We start from the raw sequence: 18,779 nt of genomic DNA, 5'->3' as shown, positions 1-18,779 counted from the left end.
TTATTTGAAACTCGAAACATGAACATCTTTTGCTAAGCACCCAAAATAACATTATCAAGACTTCAAATAATCACCCATTCAATTCAGTTTCAGTCCGCTTTGGAAGATTGTTGAGGCCCTAGAGGGACCTTGCTGCCTGGTGGATAGAGACACTGATCTACAGTGCTTTAAACACTTTTTGATCGTTTTCTTAATTTATATCTGTGTCAGGACGTTTTTTCTATAATAATTCCAATTAATGTTAATATTGTTAATATTAAAATGTTATAGTTATTCATAATATACTGTATATATTCATAATATATTATATTATTCATATAATACTGCGGCTCTTATTTTTTCTGAAAATGTGGTTGGATCCATCTACCCCAGTGAAGTTTACATGGATGTCCTAGTTGTTGGACATCGCTCTTCTGGAGTGTATCACAGCCAAAATACATTGCACCACTAGAAAGGCAATACAATTTGTTTGAAACTCATATTGAAACCATATTGAAACTCTTTCAAACCTTTTGAAATCGTGAGATCTTTATAGCTTTGGTTATAGTTTTTTTACCTTTATTGTTACATTTATATATATTTGTATGGACGGATTTATGGACGGATCTTGGGCTTTGTTGTAACTAGTTCTACGTTTAATATGTTCAATAAATAAAAAAACACAAAAAACATTATAATTATTAATAATTTGTCATTTCCATTCATTCACATTTTTAACCCATTAACATGTAAAACGAGTTTTATAGCAAAATACACCGAATGAACAACTTTCATAATTAATTACAAGGTTGTGGCCTGACAACACTAATATTTAGTTGGCAAATTTTACATTCAAAAGATGATTCGATCTTCTGACTTCTGGCTGTAGCACTCTGAGCAAAAGAGCTCTTGAATCTGCAGAGCTCCATGACCACTGGAGTAAGCAAAAAGCTTGGCTCGTTACGATTGAAAATGCACATGATAAAGATCGTTTAAAATGTACTGAGCCAAACTTGTACTTCACATTAACTTAAACTTGATCTTTTTCTTGAGGATACGCTCCATCCAGGCCTCCATAAAAGCATCACATGAAATGCAAAGTCTTTGAAGCTCATTAACTCGGAAGTGCTCAGAATGCATATAGAACCTCATCATTCCAAAGTGACGAATTATTTACCTGCAAAACATGTCACCAATACCATTTTGCTAAAATCCTGCACAAAGCTAATGTATGGTCTTCCAAACTGCAGTACAGACCTATAGCTTTTCCTATATGCTACCTTTTCTGTCCATTTTTAGTTTGATAGCCTCTGAATGCTTTCATTGAATGTACAAGATTTTGATGTATCCCTAAACTCAGTTATGTCTTTGTCTAAAATGTTTGTATTATGTCTCTAACAAATCTTGACATCTTTCTAAGGATTTTATTTTATTAAATTTGGGGGGGGGGTGAAAAATCCAACAAATTCAGCATAACAGGTAATCAAAGGAATTTAAAGGACCAAAGGGTCCAAGAAGCCACTGTTATGCTTTGCAGACACTGTTAATGCTTTACTCATCACCCAGAAGGCTAACTTTTTTTGCTTTGGCCAAAAGCTCTTCCGTTTGGTCCTTCTTGTGCCTTAATAAACTTTGCTTTACTGCACACCTGAGAATGTTTGCGTGGATAAAGGTTTTTTATCTGTTCAGTCTACGGGGTTTTAGGTGCCATACGTTCTAAAACGTTGTAAAATCTTGTGTGGATCTTACAGGGACCTGCAGAGCTTGTATCAGGCCTATATACAAAACCATAGTTAATGAATTAACTGCTGAGCCATATAATGTCCAAGTCAAATCCAAGTTTTAGACACATTCAAAACATTGACCTTTAACTTTAATGTGCAGATGACAAATGTTGGTTTTGGCCAACAGATCTCATCAGTGCATTTCTTAATGGCAGCTTACAGGAAGCGATGTGAAGCCCCCCCATTCATGGAGGCGCCAAAAATGTCTATATTTTGGAAGAATGGTTGCTATACCTTTTAAAAAACATGAGGTCTCAAATCCAATTTATACGTATATTGCTACACTGTGAAATGGAAACAGCTGAAACACCTTCTTACTTGTATACAAATTGTAGAGTGTGCAGGTACACATTAATTCCTATACTGGGGAATTCATATTTAACTCTCTTGACTGATATCAAATGTTTTTCAGAAGGTATTAAGAAAAATTGACCTTCGTCCCATTGTGTAAAGGCAGCAGAAGAAAAATAAAAGAGCAGAAACTATTCAAACTTTCATGACACTCTTCTGGAATGTCATCAAGAAAGATAAAAAATCACTTAAGAGAAAAATGTGAACTGGATCTACTACACAGTGTACACACTATATATAGTTTCTAGCTCACATATTACTATGTGTAGGGCTGGACTACATTTAACATTATGGATGTGATTGTGCTGAAGATATGGACATGACATGAAATTATTAATCAAATTTAAGACCTTAAGCTGCATTTTCATGTGTTCATTCAATAAATTGTTGGACGTGGTTACAACATATGGTACACATTTAAAATTTTGTATCCACATTCAATTTCTTTCAAACTGGCTCAACATATATTTTATAAGTGGATTTAAAAGTAGTGTTCATCTCATTAAGTGTCATTAAATTGTCAATATTCTATTAAATTGATCACCATAATACACAGTGAAATGATTGACTATTACTTGATCTTTACAGTTTCATGTTTATTCAAAATAGTTAGCATAAAATACAAATGAACAATGATCAAAAAGGCAAATTAAAAAATGCACTTAAAACCACAAACAACTTATAACAGCAGAAATTTGAAGTGAACAAATAAACTGATACATACAAAACAATTTCACCAAGCATCAAATAGATAAGCATCATAGAAATTAAAGTCCAAAATATACATTTACATTTACTTTTGCAAAGGCCTAAAAACTGTGGGTTTAAAGAACATGTTGAATTCTTTGATCATGGCAAAACCCTGCCGTATTACAGACACGCCAAAACCTGTTGCTGTTATTTCACAATAATAATCAAAACAAACAGTGAGACGAACAGTTTAATAAAAAAGTTTTCTAATGGAGCCTGGAGATGTCAGTGTAGCTGCTCATGACATTTCAGCATCTTCAGTTTTCATCATCTTTTTAGGAGTGCCTGTGAACGAATCCTGTAACACAAGAGAATCACGGTTAGTGCACAACTTTTTTATAAGTGTAAATCGTATCATTGATGTTTCTGAACACACTCCGTGTAGGTAAATCACCTCTTGCAAAGACAATGACGCTCCATTGGATGCTGGATGGTGTGATGTAGTCTCTGCATCTGATGAACACTCCACATCAAACTCAAAATCCATAATTTCACCAAGATCAATTTCCTCTCTGTAAAAAACAGTTGCATTTCAGTTAATATATTTTACATATCAAGATCTGAGATTAAAGTCATCTAAATGCATAACGGAGAGTGTTGGTTTAAGTTCCTAGTCAACATTTTTTTTTTTTAAGTTTCACCACTTTTTGCCTTCTATTTTTCAATTGATTGAGTAAGTAAGTAGTATTTCATGCAGTCTCACTTTTAAAATCAAGTTATTGAAGCTTCATTGAGCATTTTTGACACTTACATCCGCTGCAGTTCACTTCCCTCTTCTGCAGGGGGATCCCACGCATGCAGACTGACCCGCCAGAGTTTAATCTGCTGATCCCAGGAACGCCGGCTGTATTTCTTGAACTTGTTTGGAGTCCTTGGATGAACACCTGACTGTCTCAAATGCCTAAAATAGGAGTAAAAGCTTTTAACAGTGGGATTTTTTAATGTGCCTTTTATTCACAAACCAAAAAGATGATTAATAATCAACAATACAGAGCTAGGTTTCTTATTTTAGTGTACTTAAAGACAAAAAATATTTTATATCAATTTGCATTGCTTTCTTTCCTTTAAGACCACACAATCTCTTGGTCTTGCTGAGCTCACACATTCATACTTACTTGGGAACTTCTTTAATGTATCTGTCATAGGCGAGAGTGTTTTTCCCATAGTTGATCTGTTTCTGTCTTCTCATGAGCGTCGTCTCATCTGTTTCTATGTCACCCTTAGCGGGAGAGTCTTTGGAATCTCTGGAGTCTGAACTGGAAAATAAGAAATACATGGATAATCACTAAACAGTACGTTGGTTGAGTTTAAGATAACAGCGCCATATCATTAAAACAGTTTTTGCAAAATGTTATTTTTCTATGTTGTGTACTATGCACTGTATGTCACTTTTTGTGCCTTTACAGGACCCTCAAATCTTTCATGTCTTTTTACACCTTTTGTTTACTTGCCAAATTTGCAGCACACTAAAATAAACTCCATTAAGTATCATAGTGCTTATTTTACACAACTCAATCAGATGGCACGGATGTCCCGGGGTGATGAATTACATTTTCGTCAAGTGATTTGGGTGATCGGATTTTAATCTGTCTTGAAAACGTTTCAGAGGGCATTAACACCTGGTCGCACGCATCTGCACATGTATAGCATTTTTTCTTTCACCACACAGAAAGCTAAAAACATGTAAGATTTAATAGTCATTTAGAAACGTATTAACTCATTTAAAAATAAACCTTTTAAATTGTTTATCTGATCTCAGAATGTTTACTATCAGTTAACGGTTAATAAGAACATCCCCAGGTACTATATTTACAGGATATGCTAATCATATAAAACAATTCAACGACTTGCAGCACAAACCTTCCGGATGAGATTTTCCTGTCTCTTTGGGGAAAATCTGCTGCAAGAATTCTTCTTCTGTATCTGAAAAGGAGGGACCTCCAATAATCAATTTTATGTGTGCATTCATTTACAAAATACCGTAGTCTTCACTATCAATATTTGATTTCATAATCACATATAACCCTTAAAGAAAATCAAGAGAGGCAACTGACCGATGCATGTCACGACGGACATTTGAGCGCATTTCCTCAGCCTCCACCTCATCGCCCCAGTTTTTTACCTTGGACACAGGCCCTTCGCTCTCTGGGGTTGTAAAACTGGACACAAGAAAAACGACATGAGTACACCGCTCGGGTTACCACTACACATCACTTCACATGCAAGTAAATAAAAAAAGGTATTATTCAAATTGCAAATGAAGTACTTATGCTAAAGAAATGTTATAAAAACTTGATGTCATTTAATGAACAAAGATTAACATTAAAGAGCAATATCAGTTGTCTCTCTTGAAAATAAATCGAATTACAGGTTAAACACGAAAGGAAAAATTCACCTTTCCGGTCTCTGTGAACATCTCTGATCATTGTTCTCCTCTTCGCTGGCGTGAGATGTCCTCAGACTACCGTCTGCACCGCGTTTCCTACAGCTGGACCATCTTGAGGGGCCTTTGTTCCTGTTGGACATGTTGACAAGCATTTCAAACTGATGAAACCACGCAAACATTGTATACTAAACGCAGCAGAGCACGCGCATTATCGTTCGAAGAGAGACATATTCGCGATTAAGCAGCTATAAATCAACTAATTCGGTTTCAAATGAATATTTTATTGCAATCCGAACCAGACATAAAATAACCTGCTGTCAACACACGCATTCAAGATATTTACTGCAAAAAAACACAAACATGAATCAGGTGAGAGATGGTAACAGTGTGGTAAACTCTGGACTCTTTTGGCGCTTTTGGACTCATGATGTGAACACAATAAGGACGACTGGCGGGAGATTCTACGTTGCATTCAATGGCAAAAAAGCAACATTTCTAAGACCTAGCATTAGCTTGAACGTGGGAACAGAACTAGAAGTAGACTAGGAGGAGTTTATAGAATTGTGTAACGTTAGTACTAACGTTAGTTAAGGCTATTATTTGTGCGTGCTGCTAAGCTAGCATACCAGGGTTTGCCGACGACGAATAAAAGTCACATATCATAAACAAAACAAAAGTACACACACACCATTAAGCTATTCTCAACGCTTACCTGTTCTCGTCGTGTTTGGCATCATTTTCACTAGTGAGTTTTTGATGTGTCGACATTGCTCAAGTGGAAAATGCAACACCACACGACTAACAAACTCCCGGGTTTAGATTAAACCGCGCCAATGTCCCACACTGTACGTCAACATTCAGGTCACATGACGCACGAGGGGTGGGACTGCTGACGCCACTTTTTTACGCATCCGCGCACATCTGCTGATCTTCACATTCACGTTGTTCAATAAAACAGTTAATAATGCTTTAATACTTGGATTAAGCATAGTGGAATTGGACGTGACTAGGATGATGTTTATAACCCTCTGGGACTCATTTTTGACCGAAAAAATGACACAATCGTAGCTTTACCGGAATGAGATGACACTTAGCTTTGTGAACACACACACAAAATATGGACGTGATGTTTGAATGATCACTATCCATTCCTTCTTTGCTTCTTGAAAATTGCTTTGGATAATTAGCTATAGCTAATTTTTATAAAAGTCTAATTGTAAAGAGCAATACTGGAGCCTACTCCGCCATTACACATGTTTACTTTTTATACCAGCAGATGGCACTAATCACAAATAAATAATGGATTCTAAAATTGTATTTTAAATAAGTAGGTTTCAAATGAATATTTAATTGTAATACGAAGCAGACATGAAATTATATGTAGGCCTAATATATAGCCTAGTTATGGGCAAGTTGTTGGTTCTAACAAGAGATGCATGTTTGTTTGCATGCGTGTGTTGCTGGAATACTGTATTAAATTACTGCAAATTTTATGCAAAGAAACAGTCAAAATGCTTACTTGGTGGTTGTCAGTGTCTTTGCCATGATATCTTCTCTGAGACTATTGTGAACAAATCATCACTTTGGAATTAGACAGTTTTGTCAAAATGTAATTATTCACATATTCTTATTCTCTGACAATTTAATTACATTATTGGTTATTATTAAACGTAACAAATAAACATGCTTATAACTTTGAATAAGAAATAAACTTCATTAAATAAACTTTATATAGAACAAAAAATAAAGTGATTTTTGCATTCAAAACACATTAGAATTGCATAAGTGGCAAAACAAATCATTTAAGTGTCAGGATTTTTCAATGTCACATTTAATAGTATTGTTTGACACTTCCACTCTTGACAACTCCAGCTGTCTTGTAACAAATCAAACAGAATCGCTTTGTGCTGGATTGGGGATAAAATGAACGCATATCTGTCCAGTCATCTTTGAAAACTCTATTTCTTCGTCAACTTTTCTTTTTCTGGAAACTGACATCCTCTCCCATCCAAATGCTCATACACGCGATGAAGTGTCGCCCGGTTGCCCGGGTGAGATAATGTGAAACGTCAGACGCTCACTGGATGTTATGGCAACAATGGCTGCATCCCAATTCAAGGGCTGCATCCTCCGAAGGCCGAATTTGAAGGTTACCCTTGCCTTCACACCTTCATTTCGGAATACTCTGATTTCCAAAAACGAGACAAAAACTAAACAAATGATTTACACGTTTAACATGTGTTCTTTAAACTAGGAACGGCTAATTTATTGTCCATCCCACATACAATAAATGCAGTTGAAATACGAAATGGAGGCAGGTCCGGATTGAACCGTCTCAGGGGTCGGATCCGGACAGGAGTCCAGACTTTGAGAAGATCTGCTATATGGAGTTTTAGTAATGTGACAAAAGCAACTCAGTCCAAGTAATCAAAAGGGCAAATTTGTGATGCCTGTATTAATATGAACCAAAATCTCTAATGAACTTACTGATGCTAAATTCTGAAGGTAAAAGGCCCTCTCGCAAAGTGTACCCAATGCAGTCTATGCTGGTAATTTCAACACTCTTTCTGATTCTCAAATCTGATTGGCTAAGAGTCATTCAATATTCCAACAGGATCATCACAGGAAATGCTTCACAAAAGTAAAACATACGTACATTTGGTAGTGTCTCTCACAGCAATACACAGCATTTAGGAATCACTTTAAAAATGACAGTGACGGGAAGGTCTTGAGACAAAGTTTACATAACAGAAATTGTTGTGTCAACTTGTTTCTGTTACAGTAGGTGCAGGTATACACATAAACAAGTTGGATCAAAACTGTATAAATGCAATACTGCTCTTGCAGTTGCTGCTCTGGCCTAACCGCAACCCAATGATATAAAGCCATACTACCTACTTGAGCAATATTGCATTAAAATATACTATCATCTATTATACAACATTTTTGACAAAAAGCCACTGAGAGAAAATAGAGTGTCTAGAGAAAAAATTGTGTCCAGACCTAGTGATTCGAAATGTACAAGTTCCTTTACCAGTTCTGTCAGAACTCTTGTAAAACAGATTTCAACTGGACTGTGTTCTATCAGAAAAAGTGTGTGTTTTGTGGTCAGCCTCACATCTCCTCCTGTCCTATCAGCACTCCTCAGCTTCATCACAGCATCTTGAATGTTCCTTTTGAGAAGGTCCAGAACCATAGCCTTGACTTGAAACTGTTTGGTAAACAATGTACCATCTTGCCCTTTTGGCTCTTGACTTGACATCACCCAAGTCAGAATATGTGCCATGTTTAACTTGTATGAATCTATTGTTTTTTCAGCCTTTTTCAGGTCAGCCAATGCTTGAGCAATATAGCCAGCATTTTTCTTAGCAATAGTTGCCAATGCACGATTATACTGTGGGATAATCTCTCCACAATCGTCATCCTCCACTGCTTTGGTGTACATCTCCATGCTCTCTGCAAGGTGTCCATTCTGACGTAGTTTGTTTCCAGACCTGATGTAATAGTAGACCATAGAGGAGGGGGTTTGTTTACTCAAAAGTGTTTCTATTGCATTTGACAAGTCCCCCATCAACTGCTGCTTCAATGTGACAATGGATTTTTCTTTACTGAAATTCATCATGAGCCACAGACCCCAGCACTCATGAAGAGAGGACACAATGACGTCACGCTGCTCAGATAAAGAATAATTCGTATAAATATTGTCTAGAGCATCAAGGTAGAGGGAGAAAAGCTCTTCTTTTTTCGTAATTTTTGCAATGTCTTCTTCTAGAAAACTTGAGAGTCTGATATTTACCACAATATTCCTGGCATCTTTTGCCTTATCCAGATTACTTGTCACGAATGCGAATGAATTCAGGGTTAAGAGGGCTGTTAGGGCAGAGATCATTTTCTTACGGTTTAGAGAACTAGGGGTTTCTTGGTAGCAACTAAGAGCTCTCTCAAACAGACTCTCTCTAACACCACACAAGATAGTTGCAAGACCATGCAGACAGCTAAATAAACTGTTGAAAGATGTGTTTAAGCCCATTATTAGTTTGACAGATTCAGAGAAATGACTGCAGCATATGATGAGTTGAGCGGAGCCTGGACTCCCTTGGCGTGCGGTTCGTCCAAAGGCTTGCTGTTCTACACGGACGTTCAGGGGCAAGAAGGTTTGTACAACAAACAGACCTCCTGCTTTATTAACGCTCTCGCAAACCTTTAAGTCTGTACCTCGACCTGCAAGATTAGTTGCAATAATGACATCACCCTCTTGCACTGCATTATCTACTATCGTAGAGTTATCCATGTTGTTGTTTACATAGAGTTTTAGTTTGCAGTTCAAGGTGGAGTCGTAGAGAGCGCTGTGCAAAAGCTTTGCACGATTGATGGTTTCACAGATAACCAGTGCTGCTCTTGGGCCTCTATAGAGTGTGGAGGACACTTGTTCCTTGACAACTTTGCAGGCATTCTGGACCCATTCCTGTTCTTCTGGTATTACCAATCCTTCCAATTCATAAAGTTTCCTACGTCTAAATGAGGGAATTTGACAAGTTTCAATCCCATTGTAGAGCTTCTTCAGCATGTCTAATTCAGTTTTGTCCCCCAGGGTTCCTGTAATCCCATAGATGTGGTTTTTGTATCTCTTGAATAAACCCACATTTGACATGAAATTTGTTATTAGACTCATGTTGGACAGCTTAGTATGGTGTTTCATCTCAAGGAACTGCTGAAGACCTTCTCCCCATTTCATGTTGTTCTGCACAACACCTGTACACATGTAATCTACAGGAACGACTCCATCTCCATGAAGGATGTATTCGTGGCCAAGAGTCATTTTTGTGGCATCGAGTGCATTTTCTATCCAAGTTTGAAGCTTTCCATCAATGAGGTCTTGAAGGCCTGGGATACAAGACCCATTTTGTTTTTTTGCAGACAGATATCTTTTTTTGAACATCCTCACCAATGAACTAATAAGGTCCTCCTCAAAACACACAATACGACATTGTCCAGATTCTAGGTAAAGAAAAGCTATTTCTTGTCTCATATTTGTACCGGACGAACTGATCTCATTCTGTTTTTGTACGTTTCCATCAGGCCCTTGGAGGTACAATTTAAAGACATATTGAGGGAAGTTTTTCGCAAACATGGTTAAAAATGCCTCCATCTGGTTAACACTTGCATTGTCTAGTTGTTCTAACATATTCTTTAGATTGTCCTGCTTCTGTGTAGAGGATGTTGTAGGAAGAATTCCAGCATTCACAGCCAATTGAACTAAACTGAGATGATCAATATTATCGCTTTCAGCGAAGCTTTCGATCAAAATCTTAGAGAACTGCTGAATGGGACCTAAAATCTCTCCAGTGTCCAGGTGCTTTAGGTGGCTGACAGTATGCCAGATTTCAGCCAGTATTCCATTTAATTGTTCCATGAGAGGCACCTCAGTATTTAAGTAGACCACCTCAAGACCCTTGTCCAACATCAGAGAGTCCACTTCATCCACTACCACACAATGAAACTCTCTCTCAGGTCGCACATCCCTTCTATGGAAGCGCTGTCTCAGATAATCGCCTGCAAAACTTTCAGTCGTACCATAGACCACCTGGCATTTATAACATTTCTTCAGGTCATCTTTAGATTTGTTGGTGTTGACATCAACTTTGATTTTCAGTTCGTTATAAAATCCGGACCATTCCTTTGCATCTCTTTCAGCAAGTACAGGAGAGCTTGAGATGACATCTGGAGTTTTTCCTTCCAATGCCTGATATGCAGCAAACATGGCGACAATGCAAGACTTTCCCTCTCCTGTTCCAACCTGAACAAGTTGACTCGACTTAGAAAGAACAAGAAGGCACCAGCTCACCATCTGAGTCTGTCGAGGTATAATTTTCTGTTTCTTTTGAACAGCTTTGCAAATCGTAAACAACATTTTCTTTATTCCTTGTAAGTGTGTTGCAGTGGAATATGACAGACTTTCGGACACAGATAAAACAATGTCTTTGACTTCAGCCATAACTTGTTTATCAATATTTGTTTGTGCACAGATTTCCTGCACAATCTCGTCAAGTGTTTTCACTTTATTATTTTCAATAATTTTATTAATTTTGGCTTCAACATGATCCACACACTGATCACCATTCGTACAAGTCAAATCTGATGTTTTGATTTTGTGAATCTCCACTTTATAAAGGATTTTCATTATCCATGTGTTGAAATCTTCCCTTCTGTCATCAAACTGTTTCACAAGGGCAATGAACAATTTAACAACATCATCTCTTTCCCATTGTCCATTTTTAAGCAAGGAAAGCAGTCGTGATGACAGCAGCGTTCCTGAGTTCATTTTGTAAACACTAGTCATGATGCAGCATGTCTGTCTGTAATGGAAAAAACAATCCATACCAATTATTATTATTATTTATTGTATAGTGCTGTTCACAATTCATACACAACTGTGCAAAAGTCTTAGACACATTAGTATTGCTACCCCAAGAAAATAATATTAAGCCAGTAATAAATATCTGTTTATATTTTTAAACATTTATTTTGCCATTATATGTAATAATTGTGTGAGATTTTGGAATCCACAAGAAGTCTGAGAACTTCTGGCAACCCCCTCATGGAGATCTGGACCCACCATTATCAAGCTGTGTCTATTAAGTAAGAGAAAAACAGAGACAAACTAAATGTGGCAATGTCTCCAAGATACGTGAAGTCACTATACCTGCAAAGCTGCAGTACTGTGCAAAGTTTTATGTAAAAATAATGTCACAAATAAATGTATCAATTAACGTCTATTAACTAAATCAAATTAATATTTGGTGTAACTATCCATTACGTTTAAAGCAGTTTTTGTCTTAAAAACACTTACAGTCACATCATTTTTCAGGCAGCTTTGCAGGTTAGTTTCTAAAGCGTTTTAGAGACATTGCCACATTTCTTTAGGATTAAATCCGTCTCAGTTTTTGATGATGGGGAGACAAAGATCTTTAAGATCTTAATTTAAACATGTCAGCATGAGACTCTATAATTCTATGATTAAATGACTGACAGAGACCGATCCTCTATCAGCCTACCAGTATACTTGCTGACTTAATCCATAGCAACTAGGTCAACCCCTCCCCTTTTCTTAGTTTAAGATTTCTTTCTGTTCCTTATTAAAAGTTGTTCTCGGCAGCGTTGTGAATAGGTTTTAACTGGAAACTCTTAACTAAGAACGTTTACTGCTGTTTAGCTCTTAGTTTTGTTTTGTGATACGGGCCCAGGTATCTGCCTCTGTACTGTCATCTTGTTATTCTTAACTATAGGAGACCTCTTCAGCTCTCTTAAATAATTTAGGTGCTAAGACCTAGTTTTTACAATTTACAAAGTATGCCATTCATAGAATTTGGACACTGAAAAGTAAAGATTTTCTCTGAGTGGCTTTGTACAAACGATCTCTGTGTGGAGCACCGGCTGTGCATACAAAAATCTCATTGGATTATTACAGATAATGGCTAAATAAATATCTGAAATTGAAAACTAACATGTATTGACACACTACAGCAAAAGATATAAATAACAGGCTTAAAATCCTTATATTGGGATGAAAATACTATTGTGCCCGACTGTTTTGCACAGTACGAAAGTAGCTATACAGGAAATGCATTTTTAATGTTATAGGTTTAAATTCATCGTTTGCTGAACGCACTTGCATAAACAAATAAAATGCTAAAAATAATAATTGAATTACAGTATTAGACATTGCTAGGCCTTTAACACAAGGAGACAATGTTTAAAATATGAAGTACTTATTATATTTACAAACTATTTACAAACTGTACTTATTTACTATTTACAAACTGTACTTACAAACTTTTAATATATAATACTTACAAACGGTAGTGGAGTTGTCACAGAAAGCCTCATTGTTTGTGATAGGGCTGAAAGAAGATGCGAGTTATATAGATACGCCTCTGGAATTCCCCGTAACATGAGTTCAAACTGTCACATGACTTGAAGGAATCTGAGGTGTGTGGTTTAATTCATTTACATTTCATGCACCTCCAGATATAATACATAACTTGTACGGAGAACACCAGCTCTCCAGGTGTTGAGTATTTTCAAGGAGACCATCATTTCGTTGTAGGAAATACTTGGGTGTAAAGTATCGAAGTTCATGTAATTTATCTTTTTGACTACTTTGTGTAATACAGAGTATTAAAGATATTACAAACTTTTTCTCTCTACTGGACTTATACTCTTTACTCCACTACATCTTTAATGACTGATGCAATTACACCTGCAGCAGTTTATTTCCGCTAGAAGCAATATTGCCATTTACAGGGCATTGAAGGTCCTATATCTTGTGCATTTTCTCTTACTTACGGAAACTTTTCAACATCATGCGAATGCGCGTGCATTATCTGTTGACATTGCTGGTGTTTTACGTGGAAAAATCATGACTGCAGCCGGCTATAAGGCCAAAACCAGCATGTCCAATGCAACAAAGCATTGACTTTTGTAATCATATGAACATTTTTATTATCAGCTTTACCGAAGAGAGATTTTAAGGATATTTGTTTCCTTATGAGCACTTGAACTTAGCCTGTCTATTACAAACAGCCACGTCTCGTCGATGTCACCTTTATTTGCTGCAATTTTGAGGTGTCCAGTTTGTAACTGGAATAGTCATTTTCACTTCAAAGTATTGTTTAAAGTGAATCAAGTATAAATTTAGTGGTGCCAATTTCATAGACTTTGATTGAAGTTTAGTATACCAATAAACAAAAAATAAAAGCTGCATCATGGACAATGCAGTAAAAATTCTAAAAACAAATGTTGACAAGCTATCAGTGTGGTAAAAAACCTTTGGTAAGGTTGACAGTCGCATGGCATTGCCCGTAATGGGCAAATTCACTTTCAAGTGTTATTGGCAAGTCCCTAAAATACATACAGTACTCATCTGCCAAATAGTTGCTTACGGTTAAGGTTATGCAGATCTGGTGGCAACTCCTTCACTGAACGAGCAAATTTATGAAAACAAAATTCACATGGCAACAACACCAGTGTTACCAGATTTCACTAATGTTAGAACATACCCGTCAAAGGAAAAAAGTTCAGTCCTTTTTTAAAGAGCATTGGTGCAATAAAGATAACTATTTAAACCCATTATTACACACATTTGGTTTTTCAAGCAATACAGATCTTGATAGCTCCAACAACTATTGTTAGCTGCACAAATGTCATGTTTTAAAGCACTATGTTGCCTTCAAAGAACTTTGTCTAAAATGAAACCATGAACAAAAGACTGAAGAGTGCCCATATAGCCTTTATTAAATAGTTTTCTTTGCAGGTATTCACCTACCCAAGCAATTCAATACAAAATGATTTTTGCATTCAATTTTAATACAATGCTTTAAGGGAAAAGCACAAATATTAAATAACGGCACAAAAGGCTAACACAAACGTTAGTTTCTTGCCATTCAGACAGTATACAGTTTGAAGGTCTTCATACATTACAATATGCCAGTTACGCCCAAGCATTACGCAATCATGGTAATTTGTGGTCATTACTAAATCCGTCAACGCCTTTCCTATAACAGGACAATGAAGACAATTAGACAAATTCACATTAATCAAATAAAAACTGTAGCAGGCTTCTTTGTCAGATTTTTGTCAATCATGTTATCAAAAATCAGTGCCAACCCTGCATTTGCTATTCCAAGTCATAAAAACATCACAACAGAGAAACGCTTCTGCGATGATGGTATCAACTTGGATTAACAACCTCAAAATACTAACGTTACCTTCACTAAAATCACGCCAATGGTCCGTTCGACTGGTTCCTTCAGTCACATACTGCCCCACCTGCAGGTAAAAGTATTCATTAGAAGGCACTTAAAATATATATATATATATATAACTGTAGCTGCCTGTGATCAGTCAACAAACAAGTCCCCACATTTTTTGTAAGAATGCCATGTTGATTATGTTCATCCCACCACAGTAAATAATATGCTCTCAAAGCATCAGTGAATATCCTTACCATAGAGAAAAAGGCCTGAAAAACCTCTGGGTAGGATCCAGGAATTCATAAATCATAACCTGCATAGGTAATATAACAGGAGACCAGGTAAATACTCAAAACGACACTCACTGCACAGTAAAAATTATAGTTAAAAAATATATAGAACACATTTCTTAACATTAAAACACAAGCAGTCATTTGGCTCAAGACACTGTAGGATCTTGGGAGACCAAAGTTATAATAAACATGAATTAAATGTTATCCATAACTCCGAATTTGTTTACACTACATGAAAAGACTGTTTGCCCTCAGACTAGGACTGCCTCATTTTGTGAGCACAATCCACTCTCAGAATGCATGGCATCACCAATGCAACGCATCAGGAATGACTAAAACAGCCAAACCCGAGGGAGCAAAACGGTAGTACCTTACTCTTCCAGCAGAGTAACACTAGTTCAGGCACGTGTCAGGCCTGCTCAGCTGACTGCCGCTGGATTCATCATATTAGAAGTAAAAATAAGCCACTTACATCGCACTCGCGTTTTACAGCAGCTCAGGAGTCCTCGTTTGGAGTCCATGCATTGGACTCACATTCACATTCATTCAGCCACCTAAAAATAAAAGACATCTTTCACACGTGTTGATGCCGCAAATGCGCTCAAACGGAGTCCGTAGATTCTTTTTAAAACACGGACAACTTTACCAATGGGTTAACATATAAATAATCGAACAGCCAAAAGCGTACATTTACCTTCCAGTGGCCACATGCGTGTCTTCTTACAGGCACCGAGCACACGGCTTTGGTGCACCATCGCGAAGGAAGAGACCGACTACGGAAGCGATGGGTTTTTATAGAGCGGCTGCTGCACACCACCGAAGAAGAAATCGGTGGGGTCACGTGACTGACGGACACGCCCATAGTCATATATGTCCATGGACGCGCCTGTTAATTCGGAGCTGCGCGGATTGATCAGCGTATGACAATGAAGCAAGTGGTGCCGCGAGAACGACGAGCAGTCTGTCCTGCATGTTCTCGACCCACTCTCGCGGTATTTTGATTCCATAAGCTGATCGAATTGGCGACTTTGTCGCTATATTTAGCTTTTATTCAGACCCCTTTAGCGACTTATTTTTTAAAAAGCGACTAGAAACATTCTGCTTCACTTCTACTTTCCTCGAGAGTGAGTTTTTGCCTTCCCGGCGCAGCGAGAAGGGTCTGTCTGCAGATGCTATTGTACAATTGGCACAAACGTGTCTAATAATGCATTTGTTGGAGTGCGCATGCGCTGCTGAGACTGCATGTGTCGGAGTGCGCATGCGCCGCTGACAGTGCATCTGGCCTGAGAGTCAAGTCAAGTCAGCTTTATTTATATAGCGCTTTTTACAATTTTCATTGTTACAAAGCAGCTGTACAAGAAAACATTGACTATAAGTAAAACACAAAAGGTTATGGAAGTCAAAACACAGGTCAAAGAGTGCAGCTGGTCTGCAGACAGACCCTTCTCCGTTAGGGAGAAGCAGCTGGAGACCGCACTGACAGTTCGCATGTATAAAGAACTATCAGTTTTCAAGAACGAATTATTTACCTTGTTTGAGCATTTATGATTACGAAACGCGATGAAACGCCATGACTATTGACGCGTTAATATGAACACAGACGGATTTTAGCTGTTCAACGAAAGTTACTGGGGTCGAGTACACTCACTATTACATTATTTTTGTTGTCTACCAACAGAAACACAAAAATAAGTAATTAAGAACCTGTTTATTGTGTATTTGGGTGAATTGTTTTAAATCAATACTGTATACGACAGCTCAGACAGTAGATATACAGGTCCGTAGCCAGCCTATTGAAAGGGGAGGTTCTTTTTTTCAAAAAGTGGACCTTTTTGCTTATTTTTCTCCTCCTTTTGTATTTAATTATGAGGTTCAAATACTTTATTTTGGTGACCTTTTATGCACTAATTTGTGATGGATTAGCTTGTCTGCTGGTATCTTAACCAGCACGCTTTTTGATGCACCTTATTGCACACACTAACAACAGAATAGATTTAATGAACTTTACTGATATATAGTAATAATTCTTCTCATCATCATTTCTTTACTCTCTGTCAATGCCTCTTTGCTATGTTTTATTATTATAATTAGGCTACGTTTATATGGCTATTATATTGTAGACTATTGAGTGGATAAATCCTTTTAATTAAAAAATATATATATACCCCTCCCCCCATCATTCAGAGGCGAAGCTTCTTCACCGTTGCTTTGAAAAGTGTATTGCGAAAAACTCTCTGTCTGCACGCGTGGCGCACGCACACACACGTCCAGCAACAATGAACATATTAATTTGAAACAGCAACCCAGAAATTTGTCACAAGCATTGATTAAAACAATGATGACAATAACCACATGAAAAAAAACAGACTTAAATTCTGGACGTTTGGCAGCTGAGGGGGGGTTCGTTCGAACCACCCGAACCCCCCTGCCTACGGGCTTGATATATGAAGCAGACCTGAAGCTCTTAGCGCGTCAGACGAGGCTGAATCCAGCTTCTTATTCGCAGTTTCTTATTGACGCTTTCCGTTCCACCTTAAAAACGCGAAGCATCCGCTTTTCCAGTTTCTTATTCGCGCTTAGGGTTAGGGACCATCTCGCGTTTCTCTTCTTTTACGTTTTTTAAATAAAAACTTTGTATGCGCGTGTGTGTCTGTATGTATGTATGTATAATGTATGTATGTATGTATGTATGTGTGTGTGTGTGTGCGTGCGTGCGAGCGTATGTGTGTGAGAGAGAGAGAGTGCACAGAGGATGGGCTGCTGCTTGCTGTCTAAGTCATGACATGCTGAATGCCCCTTGAGATGTGAACTTCACGTGGAACCTCCATCACCCACTCCCCTTACCATTCTCTATATTACTTTGATAGAACAGTTTTTTAGGCAGGATATCTCCACAAAGAATATTAATCATATCCAAAAGTGCAATATTCTAGTGCAGAGCCTAACATAATTAAGTAAATTACGTGTATATTTGTAAAAAGCATAGTATACACCGTTTTGTTATACTTTGCATATCTATAATTAACTGTACATCTAATGTAAAATAATTATTCTCATCATTGATGTATTTTATTTTTATTCTAGGCCTATATATTAATTTTTTTCCATTTCCTGTGTTTGTCGATACTGTATTTTTTCTTTCTGAGCTCCTGGAAGCACAACACGTTGCTTGTCTATGTGTGCACAATTGGAAAATAAAGCTTATTCGAATTTTCTTCTGATCCACTGCTCTTATACAATTTATTATACTCTTGTTGGTCTTAGCCAGTGCGTATATTACTGCTATGTAGTTACATGTATATAGATTTATGTAAATTTTGTCACTTGTTGTATGTACAGAATATGTGTTTTTGTGCAAGTATGTCTTTGATGGTGCGTTAAAAGTTCCACAGGTGGGTTATACCTTGTCTTGATGTCTACCGCATGCAAAAAAAAAACAATGGGCCGTTGCACCTATGGGACATTCTGAGGTGCTACATCTCAA

The 18,779-nt window shown here is 37.3% G+C and overlaps 2 protein-coding genes and 1 long non-coding RNA gene across 4 annotated transcripts; all 3 read right to left on the bottom strand.

Moving 5' to 3' along the window:
* Window positions 1–2,689: 2,689 nt before the first annotated feature.
* slbp (stem-loop histone mRNA binding protein) lies at window positions 2,690–6,183 on the bottom strand. Of its 2 annotated transcripts, none has more exons than XM_079479131.1 (8): window positions 5,963–6,183; window positions 5,260–5,379; window positions 4,919–5,023; window positions 4,725–4,787; window positions 3,980–4,120; window positions 3,616–3,765; window positions 3,259–3,376; window positions 2,690–3,162 (listed from the first exon to the last, which is right to left on the bottom strand). In XM_079479131.1, exons 1-8 carry the CDS (start codon window positions 6,016–6,018, stop codon window positions 3,103–3,105), a joined length of 813 nt encoding a protein of 270 aa, XP_079335257.1. In that variant the 5' UTR covers window positions 6,019–6,183; the 3' UTR covers window positions 2,690–3,102. The 2 variants fall into 2 exon arrangements, with proteins under 2 accessions (XP_079335257.1, XP_079335258.1); XM_079479132.1 differs by having other exon boundaries at window positions 4,725–4,781; window positions 5,963–6,125.
* A 764-nt stretch (window positions 6,184–6,947) lies between these two features.
* LOC306907254 (protein translocase subunit SecA-like) lies at window positions 6,948–13,144 on the bottom strand. The gene is made up of 2 exons (XM_079479239.1): window positions 13,105–13,144; window positions 6,948–11,606 (listed from the first exon to the last, which is right to left on the bottom strand). Exon 2 carries the CDS (start codon window positions 11,588–11,590, stop codon window positions 8,177–8,179), a length of 3,414 nt encoding a protein of 1,137 aa, XP_079335365.1. The 5' UTR covers window positions 11,591–11,606; window positions 13,105–13,144; the 3' UTR covers window positions 6,948–8,176.
* A 1,375-nt stretch (window positions 13,145–14,519) lies between these two features.
* Window positions 14,520–16,265, bottom strand: LOC306907765. The gene is made up of 5 exons (XR_013787934.1): window positions 15,990–16,265; window positions 15,768–15,849; window positions 15,257–15,315; window positions 15,018–15,078; window positions 14,520–14,804 (listed from the first exon to the last, which is right to left on the bottom strand). It is a non-coding gene; the product is annotated as an uncharacterized lncRNA (long non-coding RNA).
* Between the last annotated feature and the right edge of the window lie 2,514 nt (window positions 16,266–18,779).

The sequence above is a fragment of the Barbatula barbatula genome, assembly GCF_947034865.1.
Source record: "Barbatula barbatula genome assembly, chromosome: 18".
NCBI classification, from domain to species: domain Eukaryota; kingdom Metazoa; phylum Chordata; class Actinopteri; order Cypriniformes; family Nemacheilidae; genus Barbatula; species Barbatula barbatula.
Note: the sequence above shows the minus strand (reverse complement) of the source record. Positions and strands in the feature narration are given on the sequence as shown.